The sequence below is a fragment of the Callorhinus ursinus genome, unplaced genomic scaffold (genome assembly GCF_003265705.2).
Source record: "Callorhinus ursinus isolate GAN/ISIS: 27379988/994484 unplaced genomic scaffold, GSC_fseal_2.0 scaffold49, whole genome shotgun sequence".
Classification (NCBI taxonomy): Eukaryota; Metazoa; Chordata; class Mammalia; order Carnivora; family Otariidae; genus Callorhinus; species Callorhinus ursinus.
Genome location: NW_027397111.1, coordinates 558,299 through 577,777, shown reverse-complemented (window position 1 = coordinate 577,777; position 19,479 = coordinate 558,299). Strand labels below are relative to the sequence as shown.

General features: G+C 53.3%; 1 protein-coding gene across 2 annotated transcripts in view; it reads right to left on the bottom strand.

Moving 5' to 3' along the window:
* Positions 1-701: 701 nt before the first annotated feature.
* Positions 702-19,479, bottom strand: part of USH1C (USH1 protein network component harmonin) — a 46,458-nt gene continuing 27,680 nt past the window's right edge. The window contains exons 16-27 of one of the 2 annotated variants that reach the window (XM_025894471.2): positions 18,392-18,544; positions 16,711-16,827; positions 15,684-16,166; positions 13,336-13,455; positions 12,274-12,324; positions 9,542-9,583; positions 8,968-9,021; positions 8,534-8,633; positions 4,933-5,039; positions 3,548-3,618; positions 2,372-2,471; positions 702-1,249 (exon numbers count right to left, since the gene is read on the bottom strand). In XM_025894471.2, coding sequence (XP_025750256.1) covers positions 1,070-1,249; positions 2,372-2,471; positions 3,548-3,618; positions 4,933-5,039; positions 8,534-8,633; positions 8,968-9,021; positions 9,542-9,583; positions 12,274-12,324; positions 13,336-13,455; positions 15,684-16,166; positions 16,711-16,827; positions 18,392-18,544 — 1,578 coding nt within the window. In that variant the 3' untranslated portion in view covers positions 702-1,069. The remainder of the gene's footprint in view (positions 1,250-2,371; positions 2,472-3,547; positions 3,619-4,932; positions 5,040-8,533; positions 8,634-8,967; positions 9,022-9,541; positions 9,584-12,273; positions 12,325-13,335; positions 13,456-15,683; positions 16,167-16,710; positions 16,828-18,391; positions 18,545-19,479) is intronic. The other variant, XM_073883015.1, reaches the window with a different exon arrangement.

Genomic DNA, 19,479 nt, shown 5'->3' with positions numbered 1-19,479 from the left:
GTTAGGATGGCCAAGCTCACGCTGAGCTCTGAGGACACAGAGGAAGGGGTGACAGAGACAGGAGGCCTCAACTGAGAGACCCGCTCCTCTGAGACACCTTGAATCAGAGCCACCTTCCACTTCCAAGTGGGGTTTCACGAGACACCTCCCCTGAAGACCCCTCTTCCCTGGAGCTAGCCTGAGAGCATCCCTGGGCCCTGTAACTGGGAGGGCCTTTACTTACCTCCTGCCAGCCCCTTGGGAGTTACACCCTCCTGCCTCAGGCCCTAGCTTCTTTCATGAGGTCCCACTGGATGGAATTTCATGTCCCTCCCTCCCTCCCTCACATCCTGTCTTGATGACCTCAGAAGCAGCAGCTGTGGTCATGCTGCCCCGAGTGAATCCGGGGCATCCCGTGCTTAGAGGTAATCCTCTGGGGCTCCTGCCTTCAACTCTGCTTTCTGGAACTGAGCAAAATCCCTATCGCGTGGCTTCATTTCCTGCCATCTTTCTCTGAGAAGACACAAAGCCCAGCCTAGCCCATCTCCTGTGGCCCCAGCCCCGCTGCCCCAAGCCAGCCATGGCCATTTCATCTTGTCCTTCATGTCAGACCCAGATCCTAGCACTGAGTCCTGTTTCCCACTTTTGAAGGGCCGAGACTGTATGTTTTTTTTATTTGAGAGTCTTGAATCTGCTGCCCCCATCCACCCAATCCTGGAAGCTGGAAATGAAGGCAGTTTATTTGTTTTTATTAACATATAATGTATTATTTGTTTCAGGGGAAAGCAATTTATTTTGTTAATGAGTTCAGAGGAAGGTTTGTGGCAGCAATTAGCAGGAGCAAGAGGAGCGGGAGCGGCAGAGAGACCCAGGAGTCAGGTCCTGTCAGAATTCAAGGGACAACTCGTGATTTCTTGAGAATTCCCTTGACTGACTCTTGAGATCCCAGGGCTGGGAGAGACCAAATTCACAGGACTGGAAGAAAGAAACGAGAGTCCGGATCCCAGGGGCCCTCTTTGGAACTGCTACTTCCTCCCTCTGTGGTGACCCTCAGGGGAGTGGCCTGTGGTGTTCCTTACGCAGCCCTAATTCAGGGCCAATGGGAGTCGGAAATCCTTGGGTGCTGGCTGTAGGTTTCCAGGGTGCCTGCCCACTGGCATCTCTCAAGGCTGGTTCCAGGCTCTGTGTTCAGGAGGGTGGGTCCGGAGCTCCCTGGCTTCTCGGGGTGAATTTGGTTTCTCCTTCTGGACTTTAGAAGAAGGTTCTGTGGGGCAGAGGAAGCAGAGCAGGCGGGTGCGGGCCTTGCGGGTACACACTCAGCCCAGGGAGCCCCCAGCCTGGCGGCGCAAGGCGGGTCCCAAGCAGCTCCACAGCAACCACAGCCAGAGCCCACAGGAGGCCAGGGAGAGTAGAAGGGATACGTGCAGTAAGCTAGGAGGGGACCAGAAGGCAGAGAGCTGGGGTCCCTCATGAAGGGCACACGACAAGTGGCAGAAAACACAGGGCCACTGAGGCCATCCCAGGAGCCGTGGCATAGCAGGTCAACTGTCTTGGGAGCGTGAGGCCCTAATGTTTTGAGAAACTTGTAACAGAAAAGTCAACAAGTCCGGGCTTGGGTCTGCCCCAGAAACTGCCAGTGGTGGGGCTCAGGCCACGCCAAACACCAGTTCATGGCCACCAGCCCGCTCTGTTGCGGAGTGGGAAACACAGCCCCAAACCGGGCTCTGCAGTGGCCCCCAGAGGACACTGTCAAGAGAGCCGGAGCCAAGGGAGATAGAAGGCACAGACGACAGTTTGGCCCAAGCTGGGCTCAGGCCATGACAAGTCACAACAGGACATGAACAGCTCCTATAGGCCAACCCTGGTTCTTTGGACCAGCCTGAACTGCCCTGGCTCTGCCCAAGCACGGGGGCCCGGAGGAGCAGGGGCTCCCAGAGGGTGGTGACCCCAGGGAAGGGAGGCACATTTTGCTGAGGCCACCTCTGGGGGCAAATCCAGGCTGTACTCCCTTGGGCTCACCCAGCCCGTCATGCCTGGTTTGAGGCACTGTCTGTGCCCAGCAGAGAATGGTGCTCACTGCTCCATCCTGCTCCTGTGGGCATCGCGTGGGACCCATGGCGGGTCTCAAGGGCTGTTAGGATACCCAGACCCCAAGCATGCTACAGACTGGGCTCTGCTTGCCTTCCCTGAGCAGGAGGGTCTTTGAGTTGGACAAAATCCCAGAGTGGCTCACAGCAGGCCTGGATGGTACTCCAGGGATGGTGCCTCGTGCAGCCCTCCAGACGCCAGTCCAAAGAACCCTCCAGCTCGGGCAGCAGACGGCCCCTGCACGCAGCATGGACAGACAGGGCCCTGCAGCCCGCCTGCCTATTCACCGTAGGGGGCTGCCGGGCTCCAGCTGCAGGAGGACCCCGTGTCTGGGCACGGGAGCACGGTCTTCAAGGACCTTTCGGACCAGCTGGGGGCTTTTGGCTGCAGAGGGAAGAGAAGAGCTACATATGCAGAGCAGAGCAGGAAACACAAAACAGGGCTTGGTTATTTCCAGGCAGAGCCCCATCAGACCTTTCCCTTCACTTGCCTCCTGCCTCGGGTCCTGCCTAGGCTCTGGGTCCAGAATTAGTTGCTACAAGACCTTGATTTCTCCTAGATGTGCACAGAACTCAGCCCATGCTGGCCAGAGGAAGAAAAGGCAAGCAGGGGGCTGAAGAACACGTGTGTGGGTGGTAGGAAGGTGATGAGGCTGGAGACTAGACAGCAGAGAGGCACAGAGACAGAGAGAGAGGAGAGAGATGGATACACAGTAACAAAGGCTGGCACCGACTCCAGCCAGGAATCGAGGAAGCAAGAAAAGGACAGGTGAAGAGAGAGGGGGAGAAGGATGAAGGAGAGAGGGCCAGATGGGGAGGGGGGAGACTGACGGGAAAGATGCAGGAGAGGGACAGAGGGAAAGGAGAGACAGAGAGAGAGAGACAGTAAGATAGAGGGACCCATGCAGATACAGAGACAGGAACAAAACGGACACAAGGGGAGACAGACATAGGGGCTTGTAGAGCAAGATGGAGACCGGCCCAAGCTCCCTGGGGATCCTGCGGGAGGGGGCTGAACCCCGTGGTCCTGGCTGCTTAGAGATGCAGCGCGAGGGAATGCAGTTACATAGCCGGCAGAACTACTAGATAGTAAAAGACAAGGAAATCTTTAAACTAGCTAATGATGGTGCAGGGGATGAGGTCCTGAGTGGAGAACCAGAAATCCTGAGTTTGTCCCGACTCCATCGTGTTCTTGGTCTGAGACCTTGACTGTGTCTGGGCCCCAGTGTTTCATATGTGAAGAAGAATCTGGACCAGGCAGTCTAGGAAGCAGCTCTGACAATGCTGACAGGGTGACCCAGTGACTTAGTTCTAGGCCCTCTCTGGCCCGGGAGCTTTTTAGGATCGATGACTGTGAGAAGCTGTGTGCCCGGGCCAATCCTACAGGCTGGATGAAGGCTGAGGGTAGACTGGGAGAAGGTGGCCCAGATTCTGGAGGAGGAGAGGGAGGAAGCAGAGGGCCAGGTGCTGCGCACACTTACAGCTCATCGTCGTACTCCTTGGGGGGGCAGACGGCAACAACAAGGTCAATCCAGTCCTGTGGGAAGAAGCCCTGTGACTCTGGGGCATGCTCAGGGATCGATGGTATGTCTTCCCTTGACATTCCATTCTCACTCCTGGGCGCCGTGGCTCAGGATCAGCTGACTGGGGCCTTCTTCCCACGGGGAGGTGGGCCCCGGTGGGGCTGGAGGGCCTCCTGGTGGGCATTGGCCTCACTGTGCGGACCCATGATCTGGGGTAGCTTTCAGTCTCTGGGCCTTCACAACCATAGAGGCCAAGATTTACAGACCCTTGAAGGACACGAAGTTCCCAAATGTTGATCTGTGGACCAGGGCCAGGCAGTAATCTCAGACCCACCTGGGGGACTTCTTAAAACTCTAGACTCATAGACTTGGCCCCTGGAGATTTGGGGGAGGTCCTAGCTCCCCAGGTCACTCTGAAGCATATCCAATCAGGGAACTTTAGGCTTAGCTTTCTGTCCCTAACACTTGAATCCCCTCAATGGCATCATTGTCCACCCTTGGCTTGGGTATATCCAATAAAAAGTATGTGAAATATCACTGGGCCCGTCTACCATGCAATAGCTCCTAACATTACACCGAAAGCTCTCCTCAGGACTCCCTCCATCCAATCTAGTTCTGCTCTCAAGAAACATAGAGAACACTTCTGCTCCCTCTACCCTAATGCAGCCCTTCAGATAATCAAAGACAGTCATCATGTTACCCGTGAGTCTTCTCTTATTTACATCCCTTCATGTGGGTCCCAGGCCCATCTGGTCAGCTTCCTCGGCTCTGAACTTAATAGCTCAGGCTCAGCTGCCTGCATACAGTTGCACAGGTTGTGCACTGCACAACATGAGAGGGCACCATCCACACTGTAATCTGTAGGAGGGCATCCCCTCGGATTGTGCAGTGCATAACCTGAGAGACCTTATATGGTGGCCTCGACCCAAGTGGCTAATGAGCACAGATCAGACTACCACCAGACCCTCTTCCATTTCGGGCACCCTCTACTTCTGTTAATGCTTTCCAGTAGCCCCAAGCATTTTTGATTCCTGATCAGTGTGCACTTAGAGAAGACCTTAAGTCTTTTTCTTGCATGGGTTGCCATACTTTGTCTTCTGGAGTCTGTATTTGTGCCACTTGCTCTTTGGACTCAAGGTCAGGAGCTGACATTTATTTTTCTGAATCTCATCGTGTCATATTGAGACCATTGGTTGGATGGGTTATGTGGATGTCACCCAAGAATTTCCTGGTCCCTGGATACCCGCCCTGGGATGGGGCATCCTGACTAAGCTCTGGCTGCAGAGGCTAGGGTTTAAGGCAGGCAGGCAGGGGAGGGAGACAGGGAGGGGGTTTGCTCTTACCCCCTGACTCCAGGCCTTCTGCAGGGTGGCCTCAGCCTCGGCCAGGGTGTAGTCCGTCATGATCTTGCCATTGATCGCCATGACCTCATCCCCTTTCACAATGCCACCTGCAAGATGAGGTTGACTGGTCAACTGGGCCGTTTGTGATGTGTGCCTGGCCCAGGACTTGACAAAGGTGGGGGGCAGGAGGTCACTGGAGGGGTGCAGAAGGAGCCTGACTCCCGGCTTCTGATGGGCTCAGAAGGCACGAGGGGAAACAATCCACCAGGTTACTCAAAGAGCGCTTACTACCCACCCTGTCCATACTCCCTCACCCCAGCTCAGTAGAATCAGGACACCAATGATGAACCATTGCCTCCCTAGCCTTTGTACAGGCCTCTGCTATTACAGAGGGAGGCAGACCTGCATTGTCCATGAAGTTATCAGAAATATGAGCTAGTTCTGTGAGCTCTCCTGTCTGTGTGCCAACCCTGCCAGTCTCCATCAGGCCCCTGACTAGGCCAAGCTCCTTCCTACCCCACAGCCTTCACATGCTATTCTACCTGGGACACTTGCCACCCCTGCCCCTTTCTTCTCTTTTCTAGGGCTAAGATGAAACGTTTCCTAGACAGATGTTGGCAGGGATGCAGAGAAAGGGGAACCCTCCTACACTGTTGGTGGGAATGCAAGCTGGTGCAACCACTCTGGAAAACAGTATGGAGGTTCCTCAAAAAGTTGAAAATAGAGCTACCATATGATCCAGAAATTGCACTCCTGGGTATTTACCCCAAAGATACAAATGTAGGGATCCGAAGGGGTACATGCACCTCGATGTTTATAGCAGCAATGTGCACAATAGCCAAACTGTGGAAAGAGCCAAGATGTCCATCAACAGATGAATGGATAAAGAAGATGTCATATATATATATATATATATAGGCTTAGCTTATATTAGCTAAGCTAATATACACACACACACACAATGGAATATTATGCAGCCATCAAAAGGGACAAGATCTTGCCATTTGCAATGACATGGATGGAACTGGAGGGTGTTATGCTGAGTGAAATAAATCAATCAGAGAAAGACATGTATCATATGACCTCACTGATATGAGGAATTCTTAATCTCAGGAAACAAACTGAGGGTTGCTGGAGTGGGGGAGCATGGGAGGGATGGGGTGTCTGGGTGATGGACATTGGGGAGGGTATGTGCTATGGTGAGCACTGTGAATTGTGCAAGAATGTTGAATCACAGATCTGTACCTCTGAAACAAATAATATAATATATGATAAGAAAAAAAAGGAAGTAAGCAGGAGGGGAAGAATGAAGGGGGGGAAACTGGAGGGGGAGACGAACCATGAGAGATGTTGGACTCTGAAAAACAAACTGAGGGTTCTAGAGGGGAGGGGGGGGGGGGGGGATGGGTTAGCCTGGTGATGGGTATTAAAGAGGGCACGTACGGCATGGAGCATTGGGTGTTATGCACAAACAATGAATCATGGAACACTGCATCAAAAACTAATGATGTAATGTATGGTGATTAACATAACAATAAAAAATTAAAAATGTCATAATTATGTAATTATGAGAGTTGGATTCATCCTGCAGGTTTATAAGCCATTTATAGTTATTCTTACCTATTTTTTTATGTTGGGTTTGTGACATTTTATTAGGTTGTATGTTCTCTGTATATTAAAATAACTAAATGTTTGCCTGCCATGTAAAAAAAAAAAAAAAAGATGAAATGTTTCCTCAGAGAGAACTGCTCTGACCTGCACGCAATCTCAAGCAGGTCTTTCCTATCGTTCTCTCAAAGAATCCCAGTCTCTTCCTGCAGAGCATTTTCATAATTTATAGTTATATATTTGTTGACTGATGGTCGCTCCCACCAGACTCAGCTCCACGAGAGCAAGGACCGTCTCTTTGGTTGACCACTATGTCCACAGCACTTACCATAATACCTAGCACAAAATGGGAACTTAATATATTTCTCGAACAAATGAATGATGTTAAAGGTCTTCCTGGGTAAGATGACCTCTAGTCCAATAAATTTGGGAAGAGCTGAGTTATAAGCTAAGCAGAGTTATTCACTGCAGAGCTTGTCAGAGCCTTGAATATGCTAATATGTATTGTGGCTCTCCAAGAAGTAGATAGATTGTGCATGGTTTCTCATACATCTTCAACTTCAGAACCTTTAAAAAAATGTTTTTTAAGGACTTTTTCTTAGTTCTGGTGTCCACAGCACATTCTCTGGTTTATGTTGAAATAGATCACCCAGAAGTCTTGTAGGCATGAAGACCAGAGGAATGTAGTGATTGATACTGAAGATGATGTGGCAGTGGCTTAAAACACTGCTCCCGGAGAAAAGGTCACCAGCTGCTGGTATGTCCAAAGCAGTGTGGGACCAGGCTGTAGACAGCAGCTTCCTCTGGCCAGTGGGCCTGGGGAGAGGAGACTTTCACTTTTTCCTTTTGTACGAATTCCAGATGGAACCTCAGGAGCAACAAGGCAGCGGTTGGGCTGGCGCTTTGTAAGGAGGGGAGGGTCCCATTTATTCTGGTGACTCGCCTCTGTAGCCCACAGAACCAGGTGACTTTCCCATCACTCTGCCTCCCGCCTCAAGGGCTCACCCACCTTCCATTCTACCGACTGCAGCCTAGCACCTGCCCAGGAGGGACCATACCATGGGATACCTGCTCGGGCCTGGAAGGGTGAGGGGCCCAAGGCTCCTCCTTCGAGGCCACTGATTCCTTCACAAAAGACCCAAGACTATTGAAAATGCTCCTGGCTTTGGAAGAAGAAACCGCTAATGGTGAGTCGCAGATACTCTTGGGCAGGTGAGCGGGTTTAAGGCAAGAGTAAAGCAAAATACCAAATGGCCTGGGCTCCAGTCCTGCCTCCACCACTTACCGGCTGTGGGTCCTTGAACAAGCATTTTACCTTTCTGTGCCTCGGTTTCCTAAGCTGTAAGATGAGAGTAATTACAGTACCTATTTTCGGTGCTGCCGTGAGGATTAAACGAGTTAATAATACACGTGAATGCTTCAGACACAGAGTAGGTGCAGATATTTAGAGTCACATCTGGCACATGGTGAGCTCTTCATAGACATTAGCCCTTATTATTAAAAGGACAGGGAAGGTTTGGATGCTTTCTTTCCTGCCTTTACATGTGCTGCCCCCTCTTCCTGGAAAGTTCTTTCCCACCATCATGAGGCTAACATTGACTTACCTTTTAAGCTCAGGTATGATGCTTGTAGGGAGCCTTCCCCCATGGCCCCCTTTTCCCTTGGTGGGTCAGGGGCCCCTCAGGGTCCCACAACTGTCTGTCAGCTGGCTGCCCTGTTATGGCTGGAATCTGGCAATTCTGAGCATGTTTTCACCACTAGACGGGGAGCCCCGCAGGGCAGGGTGGGGTCTGGTTGACTGTACACCCATAGTCCTGGCACCGTCATATGCCCACGGGCAATGTGTGGGACTCAGAAGATGGACGGGTGGATCCAGATGGGGGAATTCTTGAGCAACGGTCGGACCACTCCAAGTGGGCAGCGTGTGCTTTCCTGGGCCTGTGTAAAACCACCGTACCATCCCCAAACTGGGGCATGGATGGTCCCCACTCACCGTGCCGCTCAGCAGCTCCCCCCTCATACACAGCCGAGACGACCACCTTCCCGATCGGGGAGTCCACACCGCCTTCTAGGGCCAGATCTAAGGACCCCTCCTGGGTGGAGAAAAACAGGCCTTCAAGAGCCAAGCAGATAGCAGCCTGTGCACCCCTGGGTACCCAGGATCCTCTTGACAGGGCTACAAAGAGGGCCAGAGAAGTCATGGGGCCAATGACAATGCCATCAGGGAGGAACGGGGGCATGGACACTGAGTGGGGCCTGGGTGTGTGGTCCCACCACAGGAGGGGATGTCCCTGAGGGAGAAAAGGGTAGGGATCTAAGGAGTCACCCAAAAGTCATCTCCAGAGTAGGAGAAGCAGGGCACCAAGATGGGAGGGGGCTGGGGCAGAGAAGGGTGGTGGCCTGCCTGACCTTCATGTGCCCACGTACCTTCTTAATGCGCAGGAGCCGGACATCCTTCCCTATGATCTGCTCTGGGGTGAACTAGAGGGAACAGATAGTGGGGAACTTTGAGTCTGCCTGGAGGATGAGGGTGGGGGTCCCACAGAGTACATGGACAAGGGGATCCTTTCCAGCCCCACACCCATCGGTCTTCACCTGGGGGTCCCAGGCCTCATGGGGGCCACATGGACACACAAAGAGGTGACCACAGAAATCCCAGATCCATTCTTCCTGAGAATATTGTGAGGGCTGGGCAAAGACATGCCCTATAAGCAGCCAGAAAATCACATAGCACCCGATACATAGTCAGTGCTCAGCAAGTGTAACAGCTCTTATAACCCCACTGTGCCCCAACACACACGCCAGTCCTATGGGTCACACTAGAATGCTGTTTGCAATGAGCCTTCACAGAAAAGAGCAGATGGGGCTCCCTGGGTCTCCTCACATGCCCCACCTCATCCGTGGGACCCCCAGGGCCCCGAATGCACCACAATGGAGCATGCTGTAACCCCCCACCCACAGTCCTGGGATGACTCCCCAGGGGAGGAGAGTTATCTCTCACCATGGAGTAGGGGTCAAAGCCTTCCTCATATTTCCGGAAATCCTGGAAGCAAAGGGAGGGTGTTAGGGCCACAGAGCAGAGTTTTCTGAGGGTCACTGCAGGAAGCAAGCTTAGGGCAGAGGAAGAAGACTCGAATGGGTCAGATGTAGGGGAGAGAGTGGGGGGCCAGATGTGGCCCGGATGCGGAGGAGGCTGGAAACCCCAGTAGCCAGAGCACCTCTTCCCCGGGGAGAAGCAGGAAGCTCTGGAAGCATTTGGAGGAGCCCAGCCCCGGACCCTGCATTGTTGCAGCGGGGTGGGCGTCCGTGGCTGGCAGGGGCGCCTGCTGATGTCCAGGTGGTCTGACCGGCCTGTGTTGGCCTTGCTTAAGCTGTCACCTGCCCACAGCCTCAGGTCCTTTAGGTCCTCCCTGAGTTCCTCCAAGTGCTCATGCGAGGCCAGGTTCAGGCTCTGAGGGTGAAGGCCTGCCTTTCTTCACCCGGTGCTCTGACCCCAAAGAAGGACACCAATGCTCAAGAGGTAGCTCTTCCTAGGGAATCCAGCCACAAGCTGACTGGGGCACAGGGCAGTGGGCCGTGCAAAGGGATGTCAGGCTCCAAGAGGAACAGGGGTGTCTGTGCCTGCCCAGTGCCCAGCACTGTTCTTAATGTAATGCTTATCTAGAACGTAAGAGGCCTCCCAGACCCTCAGCCAGGAGAGGATGAAGGAGGAGACTTATCTCAGGGAACCTGGCTTGGTGAGGGCTGTGGAAACAGTGTCCCCAGGATGTAGAAACAAGGTGGTAAGAAGGAAGATGGGGGCAGAGTCAGCACACACTGCCTTCCTAGGAATCCCCCACAGAGAGCAGGAGCTGGGGGTCCACAGACTCGGGCGCCAGGCACGCCAAGTCCTAGGCAGCAAAGCCTCAGTTAGTCCCCATGGGCAGGCAGGAGCAGAGGAGAGGCCCTATAGTAGGGGCCCAGGTAGGCCCTGCTGGACTGAGGGGAGCCATCCCCAGCACACAGTTCCCTGGGCCACACCAAGTGTCCTCTGAGGCCTGTGGTCAGCCTCAGGGGGAGGCCACTGCCTTCTCTATGCCCAGCATGCTGCAACCACACTCTGGGCACAAGATGAGGACCAAACATCCGCAGGTGGCTCCCTGGGCACCAGTCTGCCCTCCCTCCTCATCCAGGCTTTGTTGCCCAGGCGCAGCCCCACAGACCCTGGGAGTTTGGAGGCTGTCCCCATTCGAAGCCCACAGCCACTCCCAGGTCAGTCTCTGGGCATCAGGGCAGCAGACAGAGGAAGGGATGCAGCAAATCCATGGGCAGGAGAGGTCAAGAGGCAGGATATGGAGTCAATGCCCTTTCCCTGAGGGCCCTGACTACTTCTGGCTATTTCTTCTAGAAAGCTGGACAGTGCTGGTTATGGGCTTCCCCTTCTCCCTCCCTGTGAGAATCAGCTCTCAGAATGGGCATGATGGCAAGGGTTTGTGTCTTGTGTGAATTTAGATCATAGACTTATAAGCCACTACAGCTGGTCAGCCCTTGAAGAGGGAGCCCAACCCTTCAACAGATGGAGAAACTGAGGCCCAGAAAGGTGACATTCATGCCCAAGGTCACCCAGCCAGTGGGTAGTGGAGCAAGGGTTTGACTTCCAGTCTGGGTCCTCGGGCTCCTCCCTTCCAGCCACTCTCCCTTTGAGGGCTGTCTGTGCCCTAAACAGCAAGGGCTGAAATGTCTATCTCATGATCAGATAATGCGCTTTGCCAGGTGGGATGGTGGAGCACGTAGGAGCCCGACTGTGGAGCCTGACCTCTTGGATGCAAATCCAGGGCCTGACAGGAGCTGTGCCATCATGGGCACATTTCCTAACGTCTTGGCTTCAGTTTCTCATCTACTTACCTCCTAGGGTTGCTACAAAGATTAAATGAGTTTATATACATAAAGTATTTAGAAATAGTGCTTGGCACAGTGACAGTCTCCCGTCACTCCTCAGTCCTGGGCTGGGAGCAGCCTCCTTTGCAAACTCCCATGTGTCTCTGTGAAGCTGATACTTCCCTGTCGCTCCACCTATAGTCACATCAGCCTGGAGTCTGGTGGTGGGTTAGTGGTGAGATTGGCTGCAGTATCTTTCTCTACCTGGGGATCTCTCCCACCATTGGTGAGACCGCCAACCCAGCGTCTGGCTTTGGGAACAGAAGTCCCCAGGAGGTGGGAAAGTAAGTGGCTGCTTGCCTGACAGAACTCACAGGCCAGGAAGGACATCCACATCCTTGTGCCCAGGAGCACCCCGGGCAGGTGGAGGACCTGGACTACCACTTCCTCCCTGACTGGTTCAGTGCCAGGCAAAGCTGTGAGCTGCCTCGAGGGGACAGACAGGGGAAGAGGCAGGGAGACACCTTCTCTCCTAGGGCTGAAGGGAGGGGCCCATCTTGGCCTCTGTGACCCTCTGCAGCTTCCCTCTGCCCTGCTCCTCTTTGAACAAACAGTAGCAAAAGGGCAGAGCCCTCAGGGATCCTGCTGCTTTCTCAGCTGGGGCATGGGGTCTAATGAAGCCAGGGTTCCCTCCTGATAGAGGACCCTTCCCCACTCCTGGCTGCAGGCAACAGGGACACAGCTCTGGCCTGAGGCTCTGGTGGAGGGCCCTTGGGGCCGCCTCAGCGCCGGCTGGTACTCCCAGAGAGAGAAGTCGGAGCGGGAGGGACAGGGGTGGCGGGGAGGGTTACAGACACACGACGGGTATCGCTTTACTTGTCTGAACGCTGTCTGATAAACCACCATCCTCTTCAACATCTCCTGTGGCTGCCAGAAGAAAAAAAAGTTCCACGCTGGACATTACCAATAGGCCTCGTGTGCCCTCTGGTGCCAAACCCCGGGCCTGCCAGCCTGGGGCTGCCCTGCCAACATCCCGCTCCGAGTCGACACAGCCTGATGTATGTCAGGGGCCGGCCAGACGCCCCCAGGTACAGCTGCTACCTGCTTCTAGTCAAGCAGACACCACCCTTTGTCATGGGACAGAGAACACTCCCCGGGGGCACCAACACGGGTTATCACAGGGGCATGAAGTTTGCTCTTTGGGGACCTGACAGGACAGCAAAAGCTCAAAATAAGTATCTGAGCTGTCCTGCTCTGACATTTGGATAGGGTTTCCTTGAAAGGGGAAGAACAATTCTGGCATGACTCTTTTCCCACCATGGGTGCGAGGCCAGTCAGTGCCTGGCACCCCCCGGGACATGGGGCCCCACATGAGTCCCTCAGCCATAGGCGACTGGGGGTGGGAGGACCCTACTGCTCCCCCAGGACCATGCCTCACACTCCCAGTCCAGGGAGCAGTGAGTGTCGAGATGGACAGAGTGAGTGGCTCCGCTTTGGATGGTCCCCCATCTGAGGGTGTTCTGTGTCGTGCCTCGCCAGGCCTTAGGGGCCGAGGCCAGGGCCAGGGGAATCACTGGAGGTTTGGCAAGATAGCAATGTGGGAAAGAGCTTGAGCTCTGGAGTCTGAGACACTCTGGAGTAAGTGGTAAGATCTGGCTCTGCCTGGGGCAACCGACGTACCCCCTCTTAAGCCTCAGTATCCTGACACACGGTGGGCTCACAGTAAGTCTGAGCTGTTACCATTCTTACTTCTAGAGGGAGCTCCAGCCTGTTTGGTACCCACATGGATTCATCTCTTGGTCAAGGAGAAGTCAAGAGCTGGCTCTTAATGTGCGGTTGTGTCCCACCTCACTCTCCCTCCAGGGGCAGGAGAAGCCAGAGGAGACAGCCCTTGTCTGCTCCTCTGGAGATGCCCTGGAGGGGACCCGAGGGGCTTACCAGGACCTCAGATTTCACAGCTGGCCTGTAGATGAAGTTGGACTCCTGGGGGACCATGACGGGCTTGGAGATAGTGGACACGCCAGGGCCTCGTGGAGGCTGTGGGCTTGGGCAAAATGTCTACAAGGGTTAGTGTACAAGAAACCCCCATGAGGGCATGACGGGAGTGGCCCAGGCCAACCGCCACGCTTTGACACACATGCAAATCCTCACCATGCACATGCTGAGCCCCCCTGGTTCATTCACCCTGTTGAAGGTACCAGGGGTGTGATCTTCAGCAGAGAGATAAGAAGTCCATTGGCCACAGTGTGTCCTGAGACCACAGAAACTAATGGGTGGCTCTAAGAAATCAGGGACTTGAGCCAGAGCCTAGTTCCAGGGGCGCCAGCAGCCTCTGTCACTCAAGAGGATACACTTTCCAGGCTCTCTCTCTGTGGCCATGGGTGCCATCTAGCCTCCTCTCTCCCTAAAGGCTATCTCTTTTGGCTGCGCTTCCATTCCCCAGACTGCACACAAAGCATCCGCTGTCCCTGGCGGGTGGGCATGGAGGCTCTGGCCACGGGAGGTGGGGACCAGTCAGAGCAGAATCCAGGAGAGCTGGCACAACCTGTCTGCTCTGCTCTAACGCACTCCATCCCCGTGGGCGAGACAAATCGAATCGGATCACAACCTTGCCCAGACTCTTCATGGGTCCCCACTGACTGCTGAGCTCCTTGGCTTGACGCGCAAGCTCCTTCATGAGTTCCTTCCTGAGTTCCTCCTTGCCATCTTTATGTTCCCTGTACCTTTCATGCCCTTCCTCCCATCCTCCACGTACCACTGTCATCCTTCAAGGCTCAGCTCATCAACCCTTTACTCTGCAGAGGTTCCTTCAACCTCCCATTAGAATGAATCCTCCCCATAGCACCTGCCCTGGGCCATTTTATAGCTGAATCGTGTCTGCTCAGCTGCTCATCCTTCAGACAGCAAAGTCCGGGAAAGCACGGGTGTGCCAATTTCCTCACTGTCCCCTGCAGCATGGCTCCAAGCTCCCCTTCTCCTCACACAAAGACACAAGGCTGGTGCTCCATCAATGCTTATTGAATCAAATTTGTCAAGGAAAAGCTGCTGCCCATCTTGATAAGGGGGACTCACAAGAAGGATATGACCCTCTGTGCCAGCCTAACTCAGTCCCCTGTAAACCTGCTCCTGGCTGAGCTCTAGGACAAGACATCCCTGGAACGGACAGACATCTCTGTCAGAGCTGCAAGGTCCAACAGAGGTCTAGAAGGAGTCCCCCTGAGAGTCCTCTGCCAGAAGCTGCCTCCTTGTTGGTGCCTAGCACTTGCTTTACTCCCACCTTCCCCCAAGCTCTCCTGAATGCTCTGAAATGCTTATTCTGCTCTTCATGCTGGGCCTCAAATCCATGCATGGAAGGTTAATAAAAATCAGATGAGGTACTACTGACTGCCCTCTCTCAAAGCTCTCACCCTTAGCTGACGTGAGCTGCTTTTAACTCTGACTCAAGCCTGGCCCCACAGCTACTGCAGCAGAGGAATATTTTGTTTGTCCCTCCACGGGATCAAAGCTCCATATCTTCCTTGGGGATTGCCTCTTCCAAAATAGTCTTGGGATCAAGAACAACTAATAAGAAATATGTCTTTTTGAGAATGGTCACTGTTCAGCCTCCTGACATCCAAGGTGGGGCGGGGGAGGGAAACCTAGTCTTTTTATAGGAAATTTGGAGATTTCTAGGTACTCTTTGTCTTCATTTTTTCAGTAGCTGGAAGCTGGCCAGAAAGTTCTGGGTATTATACTTCAAGCCAATGGAATTGGCTAACTCCATAGAAAATGGCATTGTAATGTCTTAACACTACACCAGACAGTGTTATCACTTCATTTACAGATCCTAATACTGCTCCGCCACTTCTCCTCCCCTCCTTTCCCCCTGGTTAACCTGGGATTCATTTCCCATATTCCCGGTTTTCTGAGCTTATATCGAAAAGTGACTGGCTGTGACATAGAGCTCTGGTTATTCAGTAACGCAGCGTTGCAAGTACCACAGGGAATGTTACCAGCCCGTACTAGCCAAGAGGAGCAAAGAGAAACCAACAGACATGGATATACAGTTGCTCATCACAAGTATCACAGGCAATTCACCATACAGGATAGTACTTCAAAATCAGCAGAAACCACGCACATGCAGGGTGACCTCAACATGCGGGTTGGGAGCTCAGGCCTGGAAAATGGGTTGGAATGATGTTTCTTCCAGTCTCCACTGGTGAGAGCAGCGGGGGGGGGGGGGGAACCACAGCAGCCCTGCCCACACTTTCTGCTTTGCAGCACAGCATGCGGAACAGGAGCAATACCTTTGGGGTGGGTGGGAAACTCCGTTCAGGAACAGGGGAGTTAGTGGGCTTCCCACTGTGGTTCTTTGCCTCCCAGTCCTCTGTTGGATCTCCTGTGTCCCCAGCACGGAAGGGGTGGTTGCCCAGTGCCTCTTCCAGTGCCGAGGGTAGCGGGCGGGTAGGAGTCAGGTCTTGGGTGGGAATAGATGGTGGGGGAGGGATGGGAATGGGGGGTGGAGTGCGTTGCACCCAGGGTGAAGATGGGGCACACACATGGCCTGACGACGGAAGGACAGGGGGTGCAGGGACCTTGAGGGATGGGTTGGAGGGTGGAGGGTGGGGCATCACGGGTAAGGCGGAGGGAGTCTTGGGGGGATAGCAGAACATGTCCAAGGGGATGTCATCCAGGTGAGTGGTGTGGAGGTGCAGCCCGCCTGCGAAGCGTCTCAGGGGTGGGACCAGGGGAGACACAGAAGGTGGGGGAGGCGGGGGCCCCGTGGTCATCTGGGGGGTTGCAAGGAAGTTCTGTAATTGTCTGACTAGGGCTCCACTTCACAATATACTGAGTATAATGCTTTTCTGTTTCTTTTGCTGCTGGAGACCCACCACCCACAAACCAGAATCATGGGGGTATCGCTTCTCTGTCACCTGGGTGCTCAGGTGAGCCCACACCAAGTGGCTAGGAGGGCGTGCCCAAATGCAGGGTGGTGCTAAGGTATGCCACGTGTGGGTGAAGAGTGAGGTGACTGTACAGGTTATCATCTAAACTGGAACAGACTTGAGAGTGAGAGGGGCACTCTGAGCAATGACTCCAGGACAACATGCCTAACGGAGACCATCTCAGATGAGCTTGGACGTAGTGGTCACTCTGGAGATAAGCCCAGAAATACAGGTCTGTCCCCCTCCCCAAGAGAGCCAGGCAGAGTGGGCTGGTAGGGGCGCCGCGGACACGGAGGCTGGCGGGTGGCCATCCTGCCCCCCGCTGTCCCCAGAGTGGGTCGTTCTGAAGGCAGCAGGAGGGCCTCTGGGGAAGGAAGGGCTCTGTTACCTCTGACATCTCATTATCAGCAGAGGAAATCTGCTCAAGGCGCGTCTGACAGAGCCTTTCCACCCAATACTGAATCTTTTCCGATTCCTCAAGATCTTCCCGCTCTGTCTCGGACACCTAGGACCCAAGGACAGTGCAAAAAGGTGAGGACAAAGAGCACACTGCGTCCCATGGGGGTGGCACACTCAGATCAGCAGCAGAGAAACACTTCTTTAGAAAGTACTGTTGGGTGGGCCCACTCTCCAGGAAAAGACCCTGGCTTATTCCACCTGGCCCCAGAAGAGGCGGAAATTAAGAGGGAGAGGGTGCTGGGGAATCAGGTGGACTAACAGCACCTGTAGGCCAAATCAGAGGAGGGGCTCGTGCATGGTGTGGAACTAATCGGGATTAAGCTCCCAGGGTCCGCACGAACACGGAGGCTCTTGTGATTTTCCAGTGGTCCTTTTTTTAGGCTCCTAGCATATTCCAAAAGTTTAACTTTGCTCTTTTTTCCCCCCTCTAGGCTGCCTTGTCCTCAGAAATACAAGTTGGATTTTATTTTTAATTTTGTAGCTTATTCGTTCCTAATGCCAGACCTAATGCACTTCACATTTTCCAGGATTACTCTGGTTTTGTAATCTAATCTGCTTGGCATTCTGATTCATGGAAGCATTAAAGAGAAGCAGAACGAATAACATCTCCAATAGTTAGGGTGTTAAGGTCACCCAACTCACCTAGGAAATAGGAATTACTCATGCTGGATGATTGCTTTTGTCATATCTTGAAGGGGACAACCTTAGATACATTTCCAGGTTGAAGAGGTCCAGCCTCGGATATATCCTATGTTTTGTTTTGTTTTTTTAATTTTATTTATTTTTTGGGAGAAAGAGAGAGCGTGAGTGAGCACGCACGAACAGTGGGGAGGGGCAGAGGGTGAAGCAGACTCCCCACTGAGCAGGAGCCCAACACGGGGCTCCATCCCAGGACCCTGGGATCATGATCTGAGCTGAAGGCAGACGCTTAATCGACTGAGCCACCCAGGAGCCCCTGGATGCATTCTATGTTGACGGAAGCAGCCTCACCCTCATTGGGGAATAGCTTCAGACACCACATCTGCACAAAGGGGTTTTAGCCTCACACCCATACTCTCAGAGCCAAGGCAGGTTAGGGAAGTCTGGTCTTGGACTCATAACCTGGGTAGAGGGGCCAAACAGACTCGGACCTGATGATAAATGGATGGAAGGCTAACTTCAGTTCTTACAATCCAGGCAGAGGGGTTAGCCTTAGGGTCTTACTCTACTTAGGGAGGGAGACCTCATAGCCACCCCTAGGCTGGCCAGGCCTAGCCTTGGACTCATACTCTGGTGGGGCTGGGATGGAGGAGACAGACTCAAACCTCTAGTCAGGTGGGTGAAGGGTTAACCTAAGTGTGACAATCTGGGCAGAGAGGCTAGCCTCAGACCCATACCTGAGCAAGGAGTCTAGTGTCTGTTCCAAACATACACCTAAGCCAGAGGCTAGTCTCCTTGATCCTGGGCAGATGGGATGATCCCACGTTCTAGACTGAGCGGAAGGGCAGGGCCCACTCCATCCCTGGACTCCACTTGGGGAAAACAACTCCAGCTGGTTCCCTGGGAGCTTGGTGGGGAATAACCAAGCTGTGCCCTGGGACGCTCACCTGGCCTCTGAGTAGGACACATACCTCCTGGGCCAGCCGGTTGATCTTCAGTTGTTTTTCCTTTTCCAGCATTTCCTCTTTCTCTTTGTAAAGCTTTTGCTCAAACTCTAGTTCCTTCTTATTCTTTCTCAACTCCTGCAGGCTGTCGTACTTGGCTTTCTTCTTATCCTTTCCTTTCTGAGCAGATTTGGCAGTGTTTACATGACAAGGGTTACGAGGTCGTGTTGACGCTGATACAGCACAGCAAACAGGGCATTCAGTCCACAGACAGCACCAGAAAACAACCCTGTGCTGAGCCCCTCCCCCAACTCTGCCCCTCTGCACTGGGCACTGGACCTCAGGTGTAGGGCAGGCAAACTGCTGCTACCCACTGTGGAGTGGGAGACACATGCCCTGTGCCAGCCAGGAGAACCGGCTTACTCATTCCCTAGCCAGCTGTGTGACCTTGGCTAAGTTCTTTGACCTCTCTGGGCTTGATTCACCTCATCTCCAAAACAGAAGAAATACCTGCTCCACAGGCTTGCCATCAGAGCCAATAAAATAACATCTACAAAACAACTTTATAAACATGAAAGCATGGTATAAATAAAATACACTGAATTAGGTTCTAGTATCTAGGCACATGCCTTCTCCATTATCTGGAAAGAAAGGTATTTCGTGTTTAGGCAACAGAGATACATCCTGGGAGATTCTACAGAAAATGTGGGCGAGGTGGTGAGCCTCATTTGCAGAGATCCTAAGCTGCAGGAGGTGGGAGCCAGCCTCAGACCTGGGAGCCCAGAGCGAGGAACATCAGATTTTGCTCTGATGCTTAAGCTGCAGACTATTTAATCCTGTGGAGGCCCTCTGAACTAAGCATTAGCCAGAAACTACAGGACTAGACGAGGGTGGGGAAAGGGGATGGCCTCACTGCTTTAAACTGACTGTCAAGGTTCGAGAGGATTTGGGATAGGAGATGCCAAGCAAACAGACTCCTTATCTTTCCTGGTGGAATTGGACCCATAAAACCTACTTTCCTGGTTGCTCCTCCCATGGGGTTGCAAGGAAGCCAAGGAATAAGGAAGGAAGAAAACTAATGTTTATGGACTGCTTATGTGCTAAGGGATTTATGT